This window comes from Mustela erminea, chromosome 7 (assembly GCF_009829155.1).
Source record: "Mustela erminea isolate mMusErm1 chromosome 7, mMusErm1.Pri, whole genome shotgun sequence".
Taxonomy (NCBI): domain Eukaryota; kingdom Metazoa; phylum Chordata; class Mammalia; order Carnivora; family Mustelidae; genus Mustela; species Mustela erminea.
In genome coordinates this window covers 100,797,067-100,816,214 of record NC_045620.1, presented here as the reverse complement: position 1 = coordinate 100,816,214, position 19,148 = coordinate 100,797,067, and the positions used below count along the sequence as shown (strand labels likewise).

General features: G+C 38.2%; 1 protein-coding gene across 3 annotated transcripts in view; it reads right to left on the bottom strand.

Annotated features, from left to right (window-relative positions):
• Positions 1 to 19,148, bottom strand: part of DNAH6 (dynein axonemal heavy chain 6) — a 228,579-nt gene that overhangs the window by 35,665 nt on the left and 173,766 nt on the right. For 2 of the 3 annotated variants that reach the window (XM_032352621.1, XM_032352622.1), the window contains 5 exons: positions 18,956 to 19,146; positions 6,550 to 6,710; positions 3,395 to 3,483; positions 2,490 to 2,636; positions 881 to 1,019 (listed from right to left, as the gene is read on the bottom strand). In XM_032352621.1, the coding sequence (XP_032208512.1) occupies positions 881 to 1,019; positions 2,490 to 2,636; positions 3,395 to 3,483; positions 6,550 to 6,710; positions 18,956 to 19,146 (727 nt within the window). Of the gene's footprint in view, positions 1 to 880; positions 1,020 to 2,489; positions 2,637 to 3,394; positions 3,484 to 6,549; positions 6,711 to 18,955; positions 19,147 to 19,148 lie in introns of those variants that run through there. The other variant, XM_032352623.1, reaches the window with a different exon arrangement.

The window sequence follows — 19,148 nt, the reverse complement described above, 5'->3', positions numbered from 1 at the left end:
TAAGGTCAATTGACCATCACCATTTTGTTAAGCAATGTTGGCCCCACTGGAGTAGTGGAGTCCTAGAGGCCGAAGTATAAAGTAGCCCTCTGGATTCCAAGACCACCCCTTTTGGTCCATTCTGAGGATGGTCCTCATTCATTTTCAGTGTTGTTTCACTGCCTCTGTTTCCAAGGTTTATTTGCCTTCTAAGGCTCAAGTTCACCTGATCCCCCTCTATTCTCCATTTCCCTTACTCACCAGTGAAAATCCCCCATTCCCATTCTGCCCCTTTTCAGAGTGTTCTTCTTTCCCCACTTCCCAGTGCAAATCATTTCTTCTTCATTACTTGGGCCTACATATTCCACATTGGACCTAATTTTTGGCACGAGGTCCCATGTGGCCAAAATTAATATTTGCTAAAAATTGTAATTCCTGAAATAGCTTTTCCTTTTTCACAAATACCTGAATCAAAAGATCTCTACTAGTCAATCAATGTTCAGATCTCTTGAATTTAAGAGCACAGACTCTCAAGGCTAGACTGACTGGATTTCAATCTTGGTTCCATCACCTATAAACTGTGTGCCTCAGTTTCCTCATGTATAAAACAGGGACATAACAGTCCTCACCTCATAGGGTTGTTGTGAGGATTAAATCTGCTAATTCTTGGGAAGCACTGAACGTAGTACTTGGTATGTATCAAAAGTGATATAAGTTTTGCTGTTAGTATTTGGGAAAATACCTGCCCATTTCTTATGTGTAAATATTCTCATGATATTCTTATCATGGTCTTATCTTCTTCACAAAGGGACTATCAGAAGTCATCATCACCACTATCGAATATTGGGGAAAAGATGCCATCTTTGTAAGGGCCATGGCCTGGCCACGTGGGCATACCTACCAGTAATGTAAATGAGAGCATCCCAGGGAATTTTTCCTTCTTGACAATAAAGGTTGAGGTTCAGTAAAGCACATTCCCTGTCACTGTCATTAAATTCATAGCAAATATTCCAGCCAAGAGGGCCAAACTTTTTTCTCTCCTAGAAGGGACAATGAAAATAGTCCTACATAAAATTTGATAAAATTAAGTTTGTATGAAGTATTGAGAAATAAAAGGTTTCTGTTGAATTTGGGCATCCTCATTCTGTAAAATCAGTTAAGATCATGAAGTTTAGCTTCATCTAGGCTTTCAGTTTGGCTTTCAGCAAACATGGGCAGCATCTCTTCCTCCAGTCCTGGCTCTTCCCCAAAATTTCCAAAAGAAAATTTGACATTACTGAAAATATAATAGGTCTGTGAAAAGGACATTTGTCTTTCATGGTAAAATAAAATGTTTCCCCATCAAAATAGGTAGAAAAAAAATACACTAATCATCCATCTAGTGGCAAGAACTACTCTCTATTGTTCTAAGGAGTCTGTCCATCACTTAGGGTTTTCAGTCATGTCACAATGCGCTGACTACATACTGACTTCTCTGCAGTGACATCTTTTTTTTTAAATGGTACACAGAATCCTAACCCTTGTTTCATGACTTCACATTGTGAAGCCTTTCCCTTCCCTCATTATTTCCCTATCCCACTTTAATTTCTTAATTCCAAACTGATGATTACACCAGAGGTCTCATATTCCCTCCTCTTGATCTCGAAATTTCTCTAAGTTTTGAACCACCGCCCCTCTTAGCTGTTTTTCTTTGTACAATGGGGTGTCACACCCGGAGACCCTAGTCCCCACGTTGGATCTGCTCCAAGACCTTGTTTACATATTTATCTCATATCTTGTGTCTTTAATCTTTGTTTTTTTTTCTTTATAGGTTCTTTCTCTGGAGGCCATACACATTTGAAACCCAGGGAGTGAGTCTAAATAAGACACTATCTAGAAACATGTAGTCAAAGAGTCAGAATTTAAGTGGAGGGTCACAGTATGGACACCAAATCACAGCAGTGAACTTTGAGCAGAGGGAAGGAGAAAGTAGTACTGAGTTGAAGGTCATTTTTCAGGGGCCTTGGGGCTCTGGTCACAGGGAAGAGGCTCTTAAGGGTAGTGAGCCCAGTCAAACAGAACAGGCAAGAATGAAATTATTGCAAGAAAAAATTATAGACTCACATGATATGTATGTGCAAAGAAGGAATAATACAAATAATCCTGAAATTATGGAGATATGGGACTACCAATTTCAGGAGTAGAGTCTGGAGGGAAGCAGATTTGGGAGTGAGGCATAGCTGAAGAGATTTATTTTTTTGCTTTTGAATTTGACCTCATGCATATGAGGTGATGGTGTCCCTTAGTCAAATCAGAGTAGAGCTGGGAGGCAAAGCTGTGAGCTGCAGAGGTGAGGGGAGTACCGAGATCAGCTACTGAGTGAGAACAGCTTCATTTCAGACCCTGAATAGAGCCTCAGCACTTCACAATGTAACTTGTAAGCTTTCCTGTAATTCCCACTTTTTCTGTATTTATTAACATAATGCACTTTCTTGTTTCCACTAAAAAGAAAAAAAAAGAAATGAGTGTACCTGAATAACTGCATGAAAGAAACAGATGCCAAATATTATTTGTCTCCATTTTTTTCCAAGTATATTTTCTTCAAAAAACGAAGGTGTCATTTCAGTAAATGCTCGTCTGATATTTGCACGTAAACCTTTTGGAGGCTCATTGGTTACCTGGATTCAACACACAGGGGGCAGAGAGAGGGGGGATTTTATAGATTTGCATTATTTCTGAATAACACACATAGACTGAAGCCATCGAGAACATGTAGATAACTGATAACCGTGGGGGCATTCCTGGCATGTGGGGGCCTGCTCTGTATCTTGCTCAGCCTCAGTCTCTTCAGAGTCAGGCCTGGTGGGGTCTTTAGTCCTACAGTGGGTGAACCATCTCCACAAGAACCTCAGACAATTTCTTTTGGTGTCCATTTTCTAAATATGGGTCAGAAAGTATGTTCAGGCCTTCCCTATTGGATTTTTCATGCATCCCAACACATGGCATCTCTTGATGACATAACAGGGAAGGAAGAGGCATCTCTTGTTCCTGAGTGATCATTCATATGCAGAGGCTTCCCATATATCGGAGGTTTCCAGCACTGAAATCCAGCAACCATACTACCTGTAGGCCTTCCTGTCTCTCACATGCTGAAATATTCTCTTAATTCTGGGAGGGGTTCCATTCTCACTACTCTGCATCCTTGACATTTTCTTAAAGAGTTGAAGGATCAACAGACTAGGGCACACAAGGATGCGTGGCTTGCCAAACTGTTTACCTGTGTGCTATCAGGTGAAGGGATACTGACTTCCCCCTTCCCACCTGGGCCACCCAGACTTTGACATGGTCCTACGCGGGGCTTGAGTTCCCTGGACCCACTTGGGGAACACACTAAGGCCAACTGGTTTGCATCATTCCAACCATAGGCATATGTTACCTTGACAGAATTTTGAAGAACTGTAACAGGAAATGTACTGCTAGGCATGGAACTTAAAAAGAGTCGAAAAGTATCCTTGATAATGATATCTGTTTAAAACAAAGAGAAGACAACAAAAAAGGAAAATGCTTAACTTAATACTTTACATAACAAATATTTATTATGAGGTAGCAAAAAACCACTGTAAGTTCTGTTTAAAGACTAGTTTGTTTTAAGTCTTTTATGTTGTAAAATGTTCAAAGTGGAGGTGGGAGGAATTTTTATAGAAACTCTTAATACATGAAAGATTGGCAATCCAGAAACTGGCACATCTGAGTAAAGAAATTAAAGACACATTAATTTTCAATACTTGGAGGTGTTAAGGGCCTTTCCTCTGAGATTGGGAAAATTTTCATTTAAAAAATAGGACAGTTATTGCCAGTGCTCATGAAGTGTTTTGTTTTGTTTTTTAACGACTCGATTTATGGAAAATTGCATGAAAATGGTCAGAAAGTCCTATGGAGGAGAAAGGGATTTCTCTACAGAGAGGTTCAAAGGGAACTGAAGGTGCAGGGGTATGGACAGACTTCATAAGTACCATGAAGAAGTTTAAGTCAATATGCTTACTTTGTGAGCTCTGCACAGAAAATGTAAGAAAATGAGTTTCCTTCTGGGTTCAAAAGGCTAGAGCAAAGTTGGGAAAAGTGGTGTTCCTATTACAGGAAGATGCAGTCATCACTCAAGGATGACTTTCTTGGTGCTGGTTTTTAAGTACATATTATGGTGTTTCTCCAACATTCCAGGCCTGCTCCCTCGCTAGAGTCTTTTCATTGGCTGTTCCTTCTGCCTGGAATGCTCTTCCTTTAGATTCCCTCACTTTCTTCAAGTCTTAGTCAAATGTTACCTTCTCAAAGAGGTTTACCTATATTACATGCTTAAATTGCTATCCACTCTTTCTCCCTAGCACTCCCCCCCATTTCATTCTGACCTTTTTGTTTTCTTTTCCCCCAAAGCACTAGCCACATTCTATCATACCATATAAACTACTTATTTATTATATGGTTTAATTATTGTTCATTCCCTCTCACTAACATTTAAGTTCTAAGAGGGTAGATATCTATGGTTGTTTTGTTCATTGCCCTACCTTAAACATCTAGAACAGTGCATGGTACATGATAGGTTCCCAAATACTTATTGAATGAATGCAGATTAAAGCTGAATTTATGCTCCTTATTTTGGTAATCTAAATTCATGAACTACATTAAATAACTAAAATTAAGTTAGTTCCAGTACAATTCTAGAGCAATACTAAAGTTGCTTGCATGGTAAAAACTATTAGGTATAGAAGTCAGACATCAACCAAAGTCTTAGGGCTAATGATTTCAATAACCAAAAATGCAAAACATGAGAAAAGCAGATTTAAAGAAGTACTTTTCTTTTCACCCTTTCCCTCTTATAATTGCAGAAGCATCAAGAATATTAACTTTCATAGACATCATAGAAGTTTTGAGCTGGAATGGAGTCTTAGAAATTATCTTAGCATAGGATTTCTAGGGAAGATACCATGTGGGCATCTTATGGCTGGGGAAACTGAGGCCCAGAGAGGAGATATCGTAGCATAGACAAGAATAGTAGGGGCAGAAGTCTACTTGGATCTTAGAATTTCAAGTCTGGAGTTTTTGCTTCCTCCTTTGTTTCTTTTTTCTTCTGTTCACTTACTCTTTTCAGGTTATTACCTGAATATATTTTATTTTAAATGGGTTTAAGTTAAACATCAGAACTCAAATAGGTACATTACTAAATGATTGTAACACAGGCCAGAAGATGATTTTTTAAAATCCATTTAAGCTTTGGTAAGCCAAAGGTGTCAACTTTGGCTGGTTTCCATAGCCTGTCCAGCTTCCAGCATATACTTGCTCTTGTCCCAGTCACCATGAGGCTTAACGTCTCCCTATTTTGTAGTAGTTCCACTACTGTAGTTGCACTGCAACAAATTGCTTTTTTTGATCCCTTCCATTACCTTCTTAGTTTTAATCCTAATCACCAGCAACCCCTGAACAGTGGTGAATACCTTCTTGTCATTTTTTTCTTTAATTATTTAAATGGAAATAAGCCACCTGCCCAGTTGGAAGCCGGCCGCTCTTGTTGCACTGCAAAAGGGTAAAAACAGTGGAAATTCTGGATGGTTGATGTGAACAACTTTATCCTTGCTGGAAGAAGCAGCCTACAGATGCAAGGGGTGGGGGAACCAGGAAATGAGGGATCTTTAGGGGATGGCTGCTATGTCTTGGCTCCGTGGTGGTGTCCGGTATAGACTGGCCACTTTATAAAGTCAGCAGTAAGTAAAGTCACTTGCAAGACCGGCTGTATAGCTCTCACCTTCCCAGAAGGCTTCTGCGGTCTGGGCATAAAGGAAGACCCCAGAGAAAGGGCTCTGGATATCCTAGGTTAGCAGGAAAGTGGGGCTCACCCTGCTTATTAACAAAAATACTGTTCCTAAGGTTTCAATTATTTTCATACTAACATTCTAAAATGAGGAAGGTTAGTTGGTACAGGAGTTGCAGAGAATCAGAAGTAGTGAAACATGACTCTAGATGGATTGGTGGCAATCTGAATCTGTGAATCTTCTCTCTTAGTGAAAGACTGAATTTCCTTTCTTTGTCTTAAGTCCATTTTTCTAGTTCTTTTTACCATACCTTTAGGTAATCTATTTTGAATTCAAATGGCCTCCATAGAAAGGAACATGAAATAGAAATGATCCAGTGGATCATACCCACAACTTGGAATTCTGAAGATCCTTTTTCAGGTTTGGATTGTGTAATTTAACTAAAACTCTCTAGTTCTAAAATTCTTCCTCTTTAATATGGGGAAACATAATTCCTACAATAAAAGATTACTACAAGCTTGGATTCATCCTTTTCCTCTTATAATTGCAGAAGCATCAAGAATATTAACTTTCATAGACATCATAGAAGTTTCGAGGTGGAATGGAGTCTTAGAAATCATCTTAGCTTAGGGTTTTATAGTAGAAAATATAGTATAGAGTTCTGCCCCTACTATAGAAAGTCTACATAAAAAGCTATTATTATATTATATATTATTATATATGTTATATAATTAATATATATTATATATTATAAAAAGCTATTATTCTGCAATTGCTATTTTCAACATACTTGAATCTGTGAAGGTTTTAATTAGTTCTTCCATTGCTAACATCCAAGAAACAGCAAGATGGCAGTTTTGCAAAAATACCCAGTTTCCTGATTTCATTGCTTCTTTGATCATTCTTTCAGCAATGGGTCCTTGTCCTTGCCCCAGTGAAATTGATTGCACCCTGAATTCCACAACAAAAAATGTTGTCTTAGGTTATTTATAAGCAATGAGACTATGAAGAAATATAAATTACATAGACTCCTAAAATATACACACATTTCAAATCCTCATTTTAGTAGATGTGTAAATATTTTTTTCCTTGTTTTTAAAAACATTTTCTACTACAACACACATATAGGAAGTCTAAAAAACCAAATATATAGCTCTATGGATTACCACAAATGAATACCCATGGTTGAGAACGAAGTTTGCCAATCCCCAGAGACATGCTCTTATGCCCCTTTCTATTCCAACAACTCTTCCTTCCTCCTTCCCACAGGGACATGTTATCCTGATTTCCAGCACTATAGATCAGTTTTTAAAAACTTAAAAAAATTTGAAGTCTCACATCCATATAGAGTAAGTCCATAAATCATTGGTGTATGGCTTAATGAAATCTCTCAAAGTGACTGTATACTTATACCACCACACAGGACACAAAAAGGAGAGGATTCCCAGCACCGACCCAATCAATAGACTCATTCATTCCCAAGGTAAAAGTTATTTTGAATTCTAACACCATAGATTAATTTTACTAGTTGTTATATTTTATATAAATGGAATCATATAGTATATACATATCTTCTATATTTGGTCTGTTTCAATCAACATTATTATTTTTTAAGGTTTTATTTATTCATTTGACAGACAGGGATCACAAGTAGGCAGAGAGGTGGGCAGAGAGAGAGAGAGGAGGAAGCAGGCTCCCCGCTGAGCAGAGAGCCCGATTCGGGGCTCGATCCTAGGATCCTGGGATCATGATCTCAGCTGAAGGCAGAGGCTTTAAACCACTGAGCCACCCAGGCACCCCTCAACATTATTTTTTAAATGTACTTTTTAAAGATTTATTTACATATTTGACAGAGAGAGAGAGAGAAGGAGTGAGCACAAGCAGACAGAGCAAGAGGGAGAAGCAGGCTCCCTATTGAGCAGAGAGCCTGAAATGGGGCTCCATCCCAGGACTGAGATCATGACCTGAGCAGAAGACAGAGGCTTAACTGACTGAGCCACCCAGGTGCTCCAACATTATTTTTAAGATTAATTTATATTATTGTGTGTCATTGTAGTTCATTCCTTTTCATTGCTATATAATATTCTACTCTGTGATTTTTTTTTTTTTTAACCACAATTTATTCATTTATTCTGCTCTTGATGGACATTTGGGTTATTTCTGCTTCTTGGCTATGACATCCAATACTGCACTAAACATTCTGCTACATGTTGCTTGGTATACATGCACACTCCATTTTCTTTTGTATATTCCTAGGACTAGAAATACTGTTTGAGACAGTATGTGTATGTTTAACTTTATTATAATATCAAATTGTTTTCCAAAGTGATGCCACCATTCTGAATTCAACTTCCACTGAGAATATTTGTTTCTCCATATCCTTGCTCACAGTGTTTCATTTTTGCCCTCCCTACCCCGCCCACCTCCCCGCCCTGCCTCTCAAATTATTCATATCCGAGAGATCATATGATAATTTTCTTTCTCTGATTGACTTATTTCACTTAGCATAATACCCTCTAGTTCCATCCATGGTGTGGCAAATGGCAAAGTTTTGTTTTTTTGATGATTGACATCTAGGTTCTCTCCACAGTTTGGCTATTGTGGACATTGCTGCTATAAACATTTGGGTGCATGTAACCCTCTGGATCCTTACATTTGTATCTTTAGGGTAAGTACCCAGTAGTGGGATTTCTGGGTCACAGGGTAGCTCTATTTTCAACTTTTTGAGGAACCTCCATACTGTTTTCCAGAGTGGCTGCACCAGCTTGCATTCCCACCAACAGTGTAGCAGGGTTCCCCTTTGTCTGCATCCTTGCCAACATCTGTCCTTTCCAGATTGGTTAATTTTAGCCATTCTGACTGATGTGGGGTGGTATCTCACTGTGGTCTTGATTTGTATTTCCCTGATGCCGAGTGATGTGGAGCACTTTTTCATGTGTCTGTTGGCCATTTGGATGTCTTCTCTGCAGAAATGTCTATTCATGTCTTCTGCCCATTTCTTGATTGGATTCTTTGTTCTTTGGGTGTTGAGTTTGAGAAGTTCTTTATTGATTTTGGATACTAGCCCTTTATCTGATGTCATTTGTAAATATCTCTCCCATTCTGTTGGTTGTCTTTTGGTTTTGTTGACTGTTTGCTTTGCTGTACAAAAGCTTTTAATCTTGATGAAGTCCCAATTTCTTATGTTCTGGCTTCCCTTACCTTTGGTGATGTTTCTAGGAAGAAGTTGCTGTGGCTGAGGTCGAAGAGGTTGCTGCCTGTGTTCTCCTCAAGGATTTTGATGGATTCCTGTCTCATGTTGAGGTCTTTCATCCATTTTGAGTCTATTTTTGTGTGCAGTGTAAGGAAATGGTGCAGTTTCATTCTTCTGCATGTGGCTGTCCAATTTTCCCAACACCATTTGTTGAGGAGACTGTCTTATTTCCACTGGACAGTCTTTCCTATTTTATTGAAGATTAGTTGACCATAGAGTTGAGGGTCCATTTCTGGGCTCTCTATTCAGTACCATGGATGTGTGTGTCTGTTTTTGTGCCAGTACCATACTGTCTTGATGACAGCTTTGTAATAGAGCTTGAAGTCTGGAATTGTGATGCCACCAACTTTGGATTTCTTCTTCAACATTCCTCTGGGTCTTTTCTGGTTCCATATAAATTTAAGTGTTATTTGTTCCATTTCGTTGAAAAAAATGAATGGTATTTTGATGGGATTGCATTAAACATGTAGATTGCTTTAGGTAGCATAGACATTTTCACAATATTTGTTCTTCCAATCCATGAGCATAGAACGTTTTTCTATTTCTTTGTGTTGTGCTCAATTTCTTTATGGTTTTTTGAGTATGGTTTCTTTGCCTCTTTGGTTAGGTTTATTCATGGGTATCTTATGGTTTGGGGTGCAATTGTAAATGGGATTGACTTCTTAATTTCTCTTTCTTCTGCCTTGCTGTTGGTGTATAGAAATGCAACTGATTTCTGTGCATTGATTTTATATCCTGACACTTTACTGAATTCTTGTATGAGTTCTAGCAGTTTTGGAGCAGAGTGTTTTGGGCTTTCCACATCAAGTATCATATCACCTGCAAAGAGTGAGAGTTTGACTTCTTCTTTGCTGATTAGGATGCCTTTTATTTCTTTGTTGTCTGATTGCTGAGACGAGTACTTCTAGTACTTATGTTGAAGAGCAGTGGTGATAGTGAATATCCTGTTGTGTTCCTGACCTTAGGGGAAAAGCTCGTAATTTTTCCCCATTGAGAATGATATTCGCTATGGGTTATTCATAGATGGCTCTGATGATATTGAAGTATGTACCCTCTATCCCTACACTGTGGAGAGTTTTGATAATGAAGGGATGTTGTACTCTGTCAAACGCTTTTTCAGCATCTATTGAGAGTATCATATGGTTCTTATTCTTTCTTTTACATTAATTGCACATATTATATTGTACAATTAATTATATACATTAATTGTATATCAATCATATAATTGTATGATTATAATCAATCATATTGATTGATTTACAGATGTTGAGCAACCTTGCAGCCCAGGAATAAATCCCACTTGGTTGTGGTGAATAATCCTTGTAATGTAGTATTGGATCCTACTGGCTAATGTTTTGGTGAGAATTTTTACATCCATGTTCATCAAGGATATTGGTTTGTAATTCTCCTTTTTGATGGGGTCTTTGGCTGGTTTTGGGATCAAGGCAATGCTGGCCTCATAAAATGAGTTTGGAAGTTTTCCCTCTATTTCTATTTTTTTGGAACAGTTTCAGGAGAATAGGTATTAATTCTTTTTTAAATGTTTGGTAGAATTTCCCTGGGAAGCCATCTGGTCCTGAGCTCTTGTTTGTTGGGAGATTTTTGATGACTGCTTCAATCTCCTTACTGGTTATGGGTCTGTTCAGGTTTTCCATTTCTTCCTGGTTCAGTTTTGGTAGTTTATATGTCTCTAGGAATGCATCCATTTCTTCCAGATTGTGAAATTTGCTGGTGTATAATTGCTCATAATATGTTCTTATAATTGTTTGTATTTTTTTGGTGTTGGTTGTGATCTCTCCTCTTTCATTCATGATTTTATTAATTTGGGTCCTTTCATTTCTTTTTTTGATAAGTCTGGCCAGGGGTTTATTAATCTTATTAATTCTTTCAAAGAACCAGCTCCTAGCTTCATTGATTTGTTCTACTGTTCTTTTGGTTTCTATTTCATTGATTTCTGCTCTGATCCTTATTATTTCTCTTCTCCTGCTGGGTTTAGGCCTTCTTTGCTGTTCTTTGTCCAGCTCCTTTAGGTGTCGGATTAGGTTGTGTATTTGAGACCTTTCTTATTTCTGGTGAAAGGCTTGTATCGCTATATTTTTTCCTCTCAGGACTGCCTTTGCTGTGTCCCAAAGATTTTGAACAGCTGTGTTCTCATTTTCATTTGTTTCCATGAGTTTTTAAAAATTCTTTGATTTCCTGGTTGATGCACTCATTCTTAAGTACAATGCTTTTTAGCCTCCATGTATTTGAGTTCTTTCCAACTTTCCTCTTGTGATTGAGTTCTAGTTTCAAAGCATTGTGGTCTTAAAATATGTGGGAATGATCCCAATCATTTGGTACCAGTTGAGACCTGATTTGTGACCCAGGATGTGATCTGTTCTGGAGAATGTTCCATGTGCACTAGAAAAGAATGTGTATTCTGTTGTTTTGGAATGGAATGTTCTGAATATGTCCCTCTGGCCCAGTGTGTCATTTATTTTTTTTATTATTTATTTATTTATTTAAAAAATTTTATTTATTTATTTGACAGAGAGAGATCACAGTAGGAGAGAGGAAGGGAAGCAGGCCCCCTGCTGAGCAGAGAGCCGGATGTGGGACTCGATCCCAGGACCCTGAGATCATGACCTGAGCTGAAGGCAGTGGCTTAACCCACTGAACCACCCAGGCGCCCCCAGTGTGTCATTTAAAGCCTTTATTTAACCTTGTTGATTTTTTGCCTAGATGATGTGTCCATTTCATCAAGGAGGGTGTGAGAATTCCCTACTATTATTGTATAATTGTCAATGTGCTTCTTTGATTTTGGTATTAATTGGTTTATATAATTGGCAGCTCCCATGTTAGGGGCATTTATATTTAAAACTGTAGATCTTCTTGGAAATATCCTTTATGTATGATATAAGTCCTTCCTCATCTCTTATTATAACCTTTGGCTTAAAATCTAATTTATCTGATATAAGGATTGCCACCCCAGCTTTCTTTTGATGTCCATTAGCATGGTAAATTGTTTTCTACCCCCTCACTTTAAATCTGGAAGTGTCTTTGGGTCTAAAATATGTTTCTTGCAGATAGCATATCAATGGGTCTTGTTTTTTATCCATTCTGATACCCTGTCTTTTTACTGGGGCATTTAGCCCATTTACATTCAGGGTAACTACTGAAAAATATGAATTTAGTGCCATTGTGTTGCCTGTAAGGTGACTGTACTGTACATTTTTTTCTGTTCCTTTCTCGTCTGTTACTTTTAGGCTCTCTTTGCTTAGAGGACCCTTTCAATATTTCCTGTAGGGCTGGTTTGGTGTTTGCAAATTCTTTTATTTTTTGTTTGTCCTGGAAGGTTTTTATCTCTCCTTCTATTTTCAATGACAGGCTAGCTGGATATAGTATTCTTGGCTTCATATTTTTCTCATTTAGTGCTCTGAGTAGATCATGCCAGTCCTCTGTGGCCTTCCAGTTCTCTGTGGATAGGTCTGCTGCCAATCTATTATTTCTACCATTGTATGTTACAGATGTCTTGTCCCAAGCTGCTTTCAAGATCTTCTCTTTGTTGCTGAGACTTGTAAGTTTTACTATTAGATGACAGGGTGTGGACCTATTTATATCAATTTTGGGGGGGGTGTTTTCTGTGCCTCCTGGATTTTGATGCTTGTTCCCTTTACCAAATTAGGGAAATTCCCTGCTATTATTTGTTCCAATATACTTTTTGCCCTCTCTCTCTTTCTTCTTCTTCTGGGATCCCAATTATTCTGATAATTTTGGTCTTATGGTATCACTTATATCTCGAATTCTCCCCTCATGGTCCAGTAGTTGTTTATGTGTCTTTTGCTCAGCTTCTTTATTCTCTATCATTTGGTCTTCGATATCACGAATTCTCTCCTCTGCCTCATTTATCCTGGCTATATGAGCCTCCATTTTTTATTGCACCTCATTAATAGCTTTTTAAAATTTCAACTTGGTTAGATTTTAGTTCTTTCATATATCCAAAAAGGGATTTTATTTCTCCAGAAAAAGATCCTCTAGTATCTTCCATGCTTTTTTTGAGCCCAGATAGCACTTTGATAATCATCATTCTGAACTCTAGTTCTGACATCTTACTAATGTCCACATTGATTAGGTCCCTAGCTATCAGCACTGCCTGTTGTTCTTTCTTTCTTTTTTTTTTTTTGAGGTGAGTTTTCCACCTTGTCATTTTTCCAGATAAGAATAGATGAATGAGAGCACAAAATCCAAAAAGGGTAGCAATGACCCCAGAAAAATATATACTAACCAAATCAGAAGAGACCCGAAAGGAAGGGGGGACAAAAGGGGGGAAGAAAGAAACAAAATATACATATGTATATATGTGTGTGTGTAGGTTTGTATGTGTTTATGTGTGTGTGTGTGTGTGTGTGTGTGTGTGTGTATATGTATATATAAAGACTGGTGAATAGAACAGAGCCACACACTTGATTTTGGGTGTATTTTGGTCTGTTAGAAGAAACTGCATCCCAAAATTTTAAATAAAGAATAACATATATATCGGGGCGCCTGGGTGGCTCAGTGGTTTGGGCTGCTGCCTTCGGCTCGGGTCATGATCTCAGGGTCCTGGGATCGAGCCCCGCATCGGGCTCTCTGCTCCGCAGGAAGCCTGCTTCCCTCTCTCTCTCTCTCTCTCTCTGCCTGCCTCTCTGCCTACTTGTGATCTCTGTCTGTCAAATAAATAAATAAAATCTTTAAAAAAAAATAGAATAACATATATATACAAAAATAAGAAACATGGTGAAGGGATGGAATGTAACTGTAAAGATGAAAATTTAAAAACATTCTAAAATAGGCATTGATAAGAGAAGAAGTTGGTTGAAGAAAGAAAAAAAAGGAGGAAAGAATGTGATGGCTGGAGACTAAAGCAAAACCATATGCTAGATTTAGTGTATATATTGGTCTGTTAGAAGAAACCGTATTCCAAAATTTTAAAGAAAAACATACATATATTCACAAAAAATAAGGTTAAATGCAATGAAGGGATAGAATGTGACTATAACAATAAAACTTAAAAAAGATTTTTAAAAATGGTATTGATAAAATAATTCAAAAAGGTTAAGATACGATAGAGGAAAAAATTTTTTAAAATACAATAAGAAAAAAATAAAATTGAAAAAACATAACTTTGAAAAGCTAAGGAATCATGGGAAAGAAGCCATGAATTCTGTGTTGTATTCCCCTAGCTCTGGAGTTCTGTAGTTCTCATTGATTTGTGAACTTGGTCTTGGCTGGATGTCCTTTCACTTTCTGGGGGTGGGGCCTATTGCAGTGATTCTCAAATATCTTTGCTTGCGGTGGAATTGCACCCCTGTCCTGGGCCAGGCTACATAATATTGATTTTGCTCTCAGGACCTTTTGTTCCCTGAATGCTTTCCATAGTGCTTTTAGGACAGCAATAAAAATGTCAGCCTCCCAATCTCTGGCCCTGGAGGACCTGAGAGCTTGGGCCCCCACTCCTCAGTGTGCCCTCAGAAAAAAGCAGTCAGTCACTCTCATCTCCCTGGTCTCTGGCCATGCTCCAGCTCACCCGGCCTGTGACAGAGTGTTTTTATCCCTGGTATACAGCCCCATTTGGAGTCTCCAAACCCAGCAGATTCCTGTAGCATGCTCCTGTGCCAATCCTCCTAGAGGAGGAAGGAGGGGGGTCTCCCTGGATCTGCCACTAGTGGGGTCCCTGCTTGAAGAGCAGTGGTCCAACCCGTGCTTTGGGTCATGGTTTAAGGTAACCCTGAGCTGAGAGCCCCCTCCTCAGCTCCGTCTCTGCTGCTGGCTTCCCCGCTTTGATACCTGGGAGCTTTGCTACACTCAGACACCCCTGGTCTTTTCCTGACCCTGCAGGTCCCGAAACCATACTGTCCCCGTGATGGCTCCACCTCCTGCTTAGCCTCTGGAGTGACTTCTCTTGGTGGAGCAGACTTCCAAAAATTCTGATTTTGTGCTCTGTTGCTTTACCACTTGCTGGGAGCCAGCCCCACCCCTGTGGTCTCTCTTCCCATATATCACCTTGATTCACTTCTCCACACATCCTAACTTCCAGGAAGTGATCACTTTTCTGTTCCTAGAATTGCTGCTCTTCTCTTGGATATCCTGTTGAGTTTGTAAGTGTTCAGAATGTTTTGATAACTATCTAGCTGAATTCCTGGGATCCGATGATATTTAGGTGTCCTACTCCTCCATCTTGCTCCTCGCCTCCCAGACTCTTGATTTCTGCTCAGGTTATGATCTTAGGGTCATGAGATCGAACCCTGCATTGGGCCCTACACTGGGCGTGGAGCCTGCTTAGGATTCTCTTTCTGCTTCCCTCTTGCCCACAGTGCATGCATTTTCTCACTCTCTCTCTTAAAAAAACAAAAAACAAAAAACAAAAAACTAACAACTTAAAGAAAATCTACTTCTGGTGTTTTGGATCTTATCTATTGAATATATGTTTCTATATCATTAATTTCTGCTTTTACATTTTTTCCCTTCTATTAGTTTAATCATTACATTTTAGATTGCCCTTTGCCTAATACATGCACTTAAGCCTATAAATTTCCCTGTAATCCTAGCTTCAGATGCGTCTCACCAGTTTTGATATATCTTCACCATTATTCTATTTAGTACATGTTTGAATTTCCATTTCAATACCTTGTCTGAAAACAATTTCATCTTAGCTTTGTTTAAAAAAATTTTTGACAATGGAGTGCCTGGATGGCTCAGTTGGTTAAGTGTCCAACTCTTGATCTCAGTCCAGTTCTTGATCTCAGGGTCACAATATCAACACAGCATGAAGTCTACTTAAAGTACTGTTTTGAGAGGAATAAAATTCTATTTTATTTACCAGACAGTCACTGGCTTTCAGTACTTTGAATATACATTTTTGTGCCTTTCATTGTTTCTGCAGAGAAATCCGTCAACAGCTTACTTGCATCTTTGAAGATAATCTGTTTTTACTGTATTGTCTTTGTTTTTTCTACAATTTACTGTGATGGGTCTTGGTAGAATTGCTTTATAGATTTCAAGCTTTGTTAGTTGTGTACAATTGGTGTTTTTTTGTTTGTGGGTTTTTCCTATAAAAGTTGCCCTTTTAATCCCTAATATATATATATATATCTTGAATTATTTTATGTTTAATACTTTGAAATATTTGAGACATACAAAAGCTACAAAGTTAATATAATGAATATTCATGTACCCACAAACCAGTGTATGAAATAAAACACTGTTTACATGATCTGAACCTGCAGTGTCCTTGTCCACTTCTATCTCATTACCCAACCTTCACTTTCCAAGGTCACTGCTATCCTGGATTTGCTATAAGTTCCCTACCTTCCTTTATACTGTTACTGTAATTTTATGAATTCCTAAATAATATATAACATAATGTTTATATATTTTATCATACTTCTCCAATATTATATGGTTTTTCTACAATTTATTTTTATGTTCTGTATTAGTTCACATACCTATCTGTATTGATATACATAATTCCATAATTCTAGTTTATTCATTTTCATGGCTATAGTGTATTATATTCAATTTTTTAAATATACCACAACTTGTATGATCGTTTTTCTAGATGGACATTTTGGATGGTTCCACTGTTTTTTGTTATGTTTCTACAAATGTTCTTGAACACAGCTCCTTGCACCATGTGACTGATTTTATTCTAGGTTGCAGATTCAGTAATGACTTGTTGAGATGTAGGGGATGCTATTTTCAACTTTAACATACTATTAACTCTTCAAATTGATTTTAACCAATTTTTTACTCTTCTAATATGGATGTTTCCATTGCTCCATACCTTTGCCACCATTTTGCCAATTTCTTGGGTATGAAAATGATATCTCCGTAATGGCTTTAATTTGTGGTATCCTAATTACTTGTAAGGACAGACATCTTTTCATATGCTTATCAGACATTTAGGTTTCTGTAGTTTTCTAATCTGAAAATTCCGGAAACTCTCCTGCTCATATTTTTTGTCTTTGTTTATATTGCACTGTTTTCTTCTTCTGAGATCAAGAGTTGGACACTTAACCAGGTGCTGAGCCGCCCAGTGCTATTTTCTTTTTCTTATTAATTCACAGGAGCTCTTAACAGTTCCCTATACTAATTCTTTGTTAGGATTTCAGAACTATAGGCAAACAAATGACTAGGATCATAAATTTTATGTGTCAACTTGACTGGGTCACACAGTATCCTGATATTTGGCCAAACATTACTCTGGGTGAGCCTGTGAAGGTGTTTCTGGGTGAGATTAACATTTGAATGGGTAAACTGAGTAAAGCAAATTGCCCTCCTCAATGTTAATAGGCCCCATACAATCAATTGAAGACCTGAATAGAACAAAAATGCTCCTGCCTCTACAAATAAGTGAAACCATATGATAATTGACTCTCTCTGCCTGACTTATTTCACTCAGCATAATCTCTTCCAGTCCTGTCTATGTTGTTCCAAAAGTTGGGTATTCATCCTTTCTGATTGGAGGCATAATACTCCATAGTGTATATGGACCACAACTTCACTTATTTGTGGAGCATAACAAATAGCATGGAGGACAAGGGGAATTAGAGAGGAAAAGGGAGTTGAGGGAAATTGGAAGGCGAGGTAAGCCATGAAAGACTATGAACTCTGATAAACAATCTGAGGGGTTTGAAGAGCGGGGGTGGGAGGTTGGGGGAACCAGGTGGTGGGTATTGGAGAGTGCATGGATTGTATGGAGCACTGGGTGTGTTGCCAAAAAAAAAAAAAAAAAAAGGCTCCTGCCTGTCTGAATGGTGACATTGGTCTTTTCTGGCATTTGGATTCAGACGGAAACATTGGTTCTTGGGTGTTAAGCTTCCTGGGTTTCACACTAGAACTTATACCATTAGTTCTCCTGGTTTTTAGGCCTTTGCACTGGAACTATACATTGGCTCTCTTGGATTTATTTACTCCTTGCTGATTTTGGGACTCTTTAGCCTCTATAATCACGAAAGCAAATTTCATATATATATATGTATATACATATATACATATATATATAATAATTATGTTATATATGTATATAAAACATAAAAGATTTTTTCTTTCCTTTCCATCTCTCTTTCTTTCCTCCTTCCTTCCTTCTTCATTTCTTCCCTCCCTCCCTCCTTTTCCTCCTTCCTCATTCCTTCTTTCCTCCTCTCCTCTACTCTCCTTTCTTTTCCTAATTGGATCTGTTTCTCCGGAGAAGCCTGACTAGTGCAGACTATGAACTCCAAATGAACAGATAGGACCCAACATCTTATAATCTTACCAGGGAAAAGGCCAGACCAGCCACTCCATGGGGGTGTGTGTGCCTGTCAGGTGTCAAGGCTGGAAATTACCTTGTAGATAAGAGACCTCTACCCTCCCCTGCCACCCGAGGTCTTATGCACTTCCCTACCCATCTGAACACCATTTTGGAGAGGACTGGGAGAAGAAGAAGTCAGGAAGACTGACCTTTTTTTGAGAGAGAAACCAAATCAGCTTACCCTGGATGCATTTAAAGTAAAGTAAATGTGTGAGTTTAAACTTCCCCCTGCCCCTTTTATTCAGCAGGGTAGAGGCTCATGAGAAAGAGGAGGCTGATAATAGAACCTAAGGAGCTCTGGAATTTTTTTGCACATTTCATATGGAGTAAATCAGTCCTTTTACAGTTACAGTAAGGTAACGTCTTAAAATACAAAAAAGTTTTAATCCATATTCCACTAGCTTATTATACATTTTGGATAATCTTCCCTTTATTCAAATAAAGTTTACATCTGCTTTTTATTATTTTCGACCCCATTTTAACAACAGACATAGCTAAATATTAATGTATCTTAATTTATTTAGTAAGGGATACCTAATGTGGGGATCTACACTCCACAGAGGGAAGAAAAAGGGCAAACTTTAACAAAGAGATGTTCATATGAATGATAAAAATGGCACAACATGACCTTACCTTTCTGAATACCCGCTGTCCCGGGCAAACCTCTGGAATGCACCCATAGGATCCGAGCCAGTGCTTAAGATAAATACCAGGGGAGTGTTATATGACATGTCTTGATATAGAGTAGGCAGGTCCACGGGTGGTGTCTCTATAAAGCGTTTTCCAAGATTTTCTATTACAAAGTCTGTAAGAGCAAACACCACCT